Here is a 6,605-nt window from a genome sequence, read left to right as displayed (position 1 = left end):
GGTATTCTTAGATATCTTTTCATTAAAAAGGGTGGGGTATTTAAAACACGATATCATTAAAGGTAATATATATATATATATATATATTACACTACTGATATATAAGAGGGAATAAGCATACACGTCTCGGTCTCGGTCGACGTGTGTGCTTCCCGGAAATAAAATTTGAGTTCGAGGATCATTTAGTCATTTTAGGTTTATTGTGACTGTTTACAAATTAAAACTCTCAAAATGTCACATGTGTCACATATATTATTTTAAAAGTACATTTAAAATATTACAAAAATAATTAACAATAAAATTATAAAATTAAAATAAATAAAATAATATTGGGCCTAGACTTGTCCGGACTTTTGTATCTAGTATATATAATTTGCCAGACTAGAAGATAGTGAGAGGCCAAAGGGTTCCATATGTTTTTTTGTTTTTTTTTTACCATCTCATTCAATTTGGTGGAAGAAGAATATAATAGCATGTCATGTTTTTTTCTCATATTTTGGACTTTTACTTGACATACTAATAACTCTATTCTTGTATTCAAGTACAGTACTAATTATTAGTACAAAAAAAAAAAAAAAACTATGCAAAAGCATTTTAAAGGAATAAATGAGATGCAAAAACATTTTATTATAAATATATTTAAAATTCTTCCGTCTTACTGATTATTATTGATGATTTTTCAAATTTAAACATGAATTTCAGAAATAAAAACTTTCTCTTTTTTTATATAATGGATCAAATTAATAAACGTTATTACATTCAATGTGAAATGTCTCCCTGTTCTTCATTATATTATACTGATTTCTCCAAAATATCTATTGCATGTGTATCGTGAATCATGTAATATATAGTTTATAAAATAATATTAATAATATCAAAATAAAATTTTGAGTAAAATATTTCTGCTAAGAATTTTCATCAAAATATTTTTGCATATGAGACTCATCCCAATTTAGTAAGATAAATTTGGATACTTAAAGATGTAATACATTCTATTTATGGAAAATGAGTCAAGAATCAGTATCTAATAAATCAAAAAAATTAAACAGGACCACATACATAATAAATACAAACCCAATAAGAAGTTATCCGATCAAATGATAATTTGATGCATATCTTTTGTATAATTCTTTTTCATTTTGAAAAAAAAAATTATCTGGACGGAGAGAGGGGAATAAAAATAATGAATAAAGAGAAAGTGGGGTTGAAGGGGAGTGAAAATTGTGGTTGAAGGGGAGTGAAAATAAGATTTATTTTAGGAGGATAATTATAAACATATAATTTGCTATATATGAGAGAGATAAAAATTAAATTGAAAAAATATGAGAGAGAATATGATGGATACACTTTATTTGCTAAAATATTGACATATTAACATTTTAAATAATTATTTTAAAATGTAGATATTTTTAATAATTATGTTAGGAATTTTGACTAGTTAGCTAATTTTCCCTAAAAAAGGAATACTTGACTTATAATTGAAAGATTTTTTAAAGAAGAGAGATAATAATAATATTTAGACAAATATTAACTTATTCAACACACACACAAAAAAAAACACCTAAAAATTAAAGGAATATCAAGAAATTCAAAAAACACACAAACATAATTATCAATTGATGAATACAAACAAAGATACATATAAATCGAATATTCATATTAAAACTCATATGACATCATGGTTGACATATATTATTTGTGTGGCCATACCTTATGTATCAATCATTCCAAAAATATTCACCTATACTTTTTCTTTATTTTTTTAATTTCCTTCAAATAATTTTGTTGATATTAGATAAAATTATTTTTATTTTCTCAAAGATATATCATTACATATTTCCAGGGGCGGCTCAACATAATTGGAGGCCTAAAGCGAAATTTTAATTTGAGGCCTAAAATATAAACAAACTTCGTATATATATTTATTCAAAATTTATTTTTCTTACACTATTTAGATGAAAATTATTAGTATTGTAATATTATTTTTCAGCTATTGATTTTAGGTAAGACTTTATCAACTCAACAATGAAAACATCCTTTCAGTGAGACAATTAGTATATGAATTGTTAACATAATTTTATCAGTAATAAGTTGACAAATATTAAATAAAGATTAGAGTTAGAACCATAGAATCTGATTCAAGAAGTTGATGACTTGGTATACACCATTTTAATATGCTTGTTGTAATGTTTGAAACTAAAATTTAAAAAGAAATAAAAAAGAATTTGTAATTCACTTTGTTCAACACTTTTCACTATTAATTCTTATTTTTAACAAAGCATAAACGATGTTAAAGTGGGTAAAATAATAATTTTTTTTATCATAATTAATCATTTTTTTCTATAAAAATTTAACACATAATTTATTCTTGATAATAATTTGGTCCCCCGCCTAAGGCATAAACCTCATTTTACAAAGGCAAGAGCTGGCCCTGCATATTTCTTTATATATATAAAAAATACGTTTACTGGAAAAAGATTCGTCAACTTGATCTTGATGTCCCATTACTTCTTGTCTAAATCACAGAATATGTGAAGGTGTATAAAGAGGAAATTAATGGACTAGAAAATGGAAGTTTGAAAATATTGAGAACTAAGCTTTTTAAACAAAAAACGTCATATTCAAATGTGATTCCATAAATGAGGTTTGAGGATGACAGAATGTACGCAAACATATAAAGGGGTTGTTTCATATATATCATCGGCTTCAAAAATTAAAAGCATTTAAAAATAAGTTTGAAATATTCAAGAGAGAAATAAGCTCTTATATAAATATTATTCCATTTGTCTCAATTTATATGATACTTTTTTCTTTTTAGTCTGTTTAAAAAAAATGTCACATTTTTTTATTTGACAAATAGTTAATGACACTATCCAACATTTTACTTAGGTTGAACTCTACTTATTTGGCAAAAAATCAACAAAGGTGTTAGGTGTACTCTTTTAAGGATAGTTTGAAACACGGCAAAGTCTTCTCATATTTATCATATATTTATTGCCCAGTCAAACTATATCACATAAATTGAGATGTAGGAAGTAAAAAAAAAGAAGGGATCGGAGCAGATAAAATATTCCAAGCTAGAGTCCTGCTCTCCTACATGAAAGAGAGAGAACATTTGACTAGCTTCGTTACGCAGTGATGGACCTAGGATTTTGTTTAAGTGAGTCCATTGAAATCCAATTAATCCGAATTCACACCAAAAAGTACCACATTAGCAGGTAAAACGCTCTCTAACAAGGACGACTCACTTAAAAAAATGATAGAACTCTAACTCCAAAGACGGCTCAAGAAGTTTATTACTCTAAAAAAATAGTCTAGTAAAAATTCTTAAAATCTCAATGCGCAAATATGATGTTCAATTGTAGGGGTGTACATGACCGGGTTAGTTCGGGTTTTTCAAATATCAAACCAAACCATTTGTGTAAAAAATTTAAATTTATAAACCAAACCAAACTAATAAAATTCGGATTTTTTCGGGTTTTTCAACCTTGGATTGGTTCGGGGTTTTTAAATACCAAACCAAACCATTGTGTCGTATTTTTAAATTTATAAATCAAACCAAACTAATAAACCTCGGATTTTTTCAGATTTTTGGATTTTTCGGTAAAGTTTGCTATACAAACATATAATTAACTTGCGCTCCAAATATTTCGTTAGTCCAACCAAAATATAATTATCTAAGGTGTTTCTTAAGAAAATAACACAAAATATGAGATGAGTATTGATGACACTAAAATATTCAATAAAAAATAATAATGAAATCATCATATAAAATAAATATTGCAAAGTCATAATGAAAATGATCATAATTTAAAAGTACTAAATCATGCTAAAATAAGTTTAATAAGTATTAGTTACATTACTAAATATTTAAGGAAAATTAAAATTAGATTATGTATTTTAATTGTCTAAACCAATGTAAAACTAAAGAACAAATATTCAATATTATTGTCGTCCTTAGTGTTGAATTGATTTTCTTTTTGCATTAATTTGATTTTGATTTAAGTTTTATTATAATTATCAACATCTATGAACTATAATCTTTATTGGACCATTCCGAATTCTAAGTTTTAAACTTGAAATAATATATTAAAAGATAAAAACTATGAAATATTATAAGAAATATTTTAAAATTATATCAAAGTAAATATTTTTATGTATAAAATAAAATTTTTTTAATTACATATATAATGTCGGGTTGGTTTGGTCTCGGGTTGTTTTTTTTTAGTTAAATCGAACCAACCCAACATTATATAGTCGGATTGTAATAACGAAGACTTTAATTGTGGCATATATGATATATCACCGAGGAATAAGAGTTGATTGTTGGCGATGACATAGTACAAAAAAAATTGAGAAGGTTTCCGAACTCGGTTACATACAAATAGAGAGTGCAATTAACAATGAGTCTAGACGAAGATTTATTGAAAACAATCTCTTGTTGTACCTCACTCTCGTTTGCATATCTATGAGATAAGAATAAAATCCGTATACGTACATTTTATCATCTGAGAATCCCACTTTAACTCAGATTATGTTGCTGTTGTTTGATTTTAGTAAAGTAATACTGCAGGAATTTTCCAAGAAAAGAAAGAAAAAGGGTCTTGTGATTTGGACCATTTTATCTATCTTTTTTCTTCTTTGAATTTACTCACTTTCCCCCTATATATACATACAATTCTAGCCTTTAGAAATAGTAAACCCTTTGTATTTTTCAAAGAAATTATATTTGTTTACAATATTCAATTTTTCATTCCTTTTTAAGTTAAAAAAAATGGAGAACCAAAAGAAACGCCAAGCTGCTTACATGAAGAGAAGCCTCTTGGATCAGGTCATATTTTTATTAATTTATTTGGTCACATGTAATAATTATATATATCTCTTAAAATAGAAAATTCACAAATTATTCTATAGGAAATCCAATTGTTAAAGTAATAAAAGAGAAATGAATTACAGAAATTAGTGAATGAAATAAGGTGGAAAAAAAAAGGACCTAGGAACAAGTAGGGAGGATTGGTTCTAGACCGACACTGATTCGATCCTTGGTTTTAAGTCAAAAGACATTTGTATAACGTCCTTAACTTTTTTTTTCCTTTCACATCTCTTCCATTTCAAAGTGAGATTCGCCTAAGGTGTAATATGCACCTCTTCTTTAGAGATTTGCCATCCTTCATAAACATCACATACACACACCCCTAGAGAGTCAATGTCCTTGTTGAGTTTGTTCCACTACTGTACAAAGGAGTAAGGAAGAGTCCTACTCTGATACCATCTATAACGATTTTGGTCCAACTATTAAAGTATTGTCTACTTTGGCCTTAGGCCCACATAGATTTATCCTTGAATTTTAACTCAAAAGACGCCTCAACAACTTATTCTGAACTCATTCTTATAAGATCCCTAACTTTCTTCTCTCATTCTAATATGAAATTCGCGTAAGGTATAATGCCCATTTCTAGAAATAATGTTTGATTGTTTTGTGCAGGGATACCTTGATGAACAATTTATTCATCTTGAAGAATTGCAAGATGATGCAAACCCTAACTTTGTTGAAGAAGTTGTCAAGTTGTATTACACAGATTCAGCTAGATATGTTCGAAATATTGAACTTGCATTGTAAGAATTAAGTTTCATTTTTTTGTTACAAAATTATATATGAATATCATAAACAATTTTAATTCAACATTCAATCAAGTATAGTCACCCCCTTATAAATCATTGGGACGACTAAAGGAATCGCCACAAAAAATGATATTTTTTCGACAAAAGTTATTCACCTATCACATGTATAAAATTGTCATATATATAAACAAATATATACGAGACATGTTAGGAACTCACCTTATATAATACCAATATAACATCATATAAAAAATAACAAAAAACTCATTTTCTCACACAATATATATACCCCATTTCTTCCGCTAAATCATTTCTCTACATGATTTACAAATGTATACATCATGCAATTAGAAAAATTTAATTAATACTTGATAAATTTAATATTGTTTCAGGGAAAATGGACCCTATGATTTTGCTAGACTGGATAATATGATGTACCAATTCAAGGGTAGCAGTTCAAGGTATCATCTCCAACTTCACAAGAGCACATCTATTGACGATGCAAAAAAAATTTAATCATATAACCTAAAACGTAATTACACATTATTTAGTAATATTGATTAATAATCTGAAATAAGTGATAAGTAACATGTTATAACATGTTAAATTACACTATATAATAGCAATAACAATATCATATCCAATGCAATTTTATGAGTGAAATTTGAGGAAGGTCGACTGTATGCGACCTTACTTTTAACTTGGAAGATAAAAGAAGGTTGATATTCATATATAATATATAATATATATATATATTGTACTATATATATATTTTGTACTAACATTTTGAGTCACCTTTTCAAAGAACAACAAAAAAGAGATAGAAAAGTACTCATAATGAATCTATTTGGGTCCACATTTGGAAATCTCCTTGAATATAGTTTGACTACAAAAGTGAATAATGATAAAGTTAATTATTGAGTAGGTTGAATAATCAATTAAATTTCTTTATCCTCATGCCTTTTAGATTTTTTCTAGACATC

The 6,605-nt window shown here is 26.9% G+C and overlaps 1 protein-coding gene across 1 annotated transcript in view; it reads left to right on the top strand.

Annotated features, from left to right (window-relative positions):
• Positions 1-4,715: 4,715 nt before the first annotated feature.
• LOC102584884 (histidine-containing phosphotransfer protein 4-like) overlaps positions 4,716-6,605 on the top strand; it is a 4,873-nt gene continuing 2,983 nt past the window's right edge. Inside the window, exons 1-3 of the mRNA XM_015315420.1 lie at positions 4,716-4,831; positions 5,486-5,616; positions 6,015-6,083. Coding sequence (XP_015170906.1) covers positions 4,775-4,831; positions 5,486-5,616; positions 6,015-6,083 — 257 coding nt within the window. The 5' untranslated portion in view covers positions 4,716-4,774. The remainder of the gene's footprint in view (positions 4,832-5,485; positions 5,617-6,014; positions 6,084-6,605) is intronic.

Source organism: Solanum tuberosum, unplaced genomic scaffold (assembly GCF_000226075.1).
Source record: "Solanum tuberosum cultivar DM 1-3 516 R44 unplaced genomic scaffold, SolTub_3.0 scf00017, whole genome shotgun sequence".
Lineage (NCBI taxonomy): Eukaryota > Viridiplantae > Streptophyta > Magnoliopsida > Solanales > Solanaceae > Solanum > Solanum tuberosum.
Note: the sequence above shows the minus strand (reverse complement) of the source record. Positions and strands in the feature narration are given on the sequence as shown.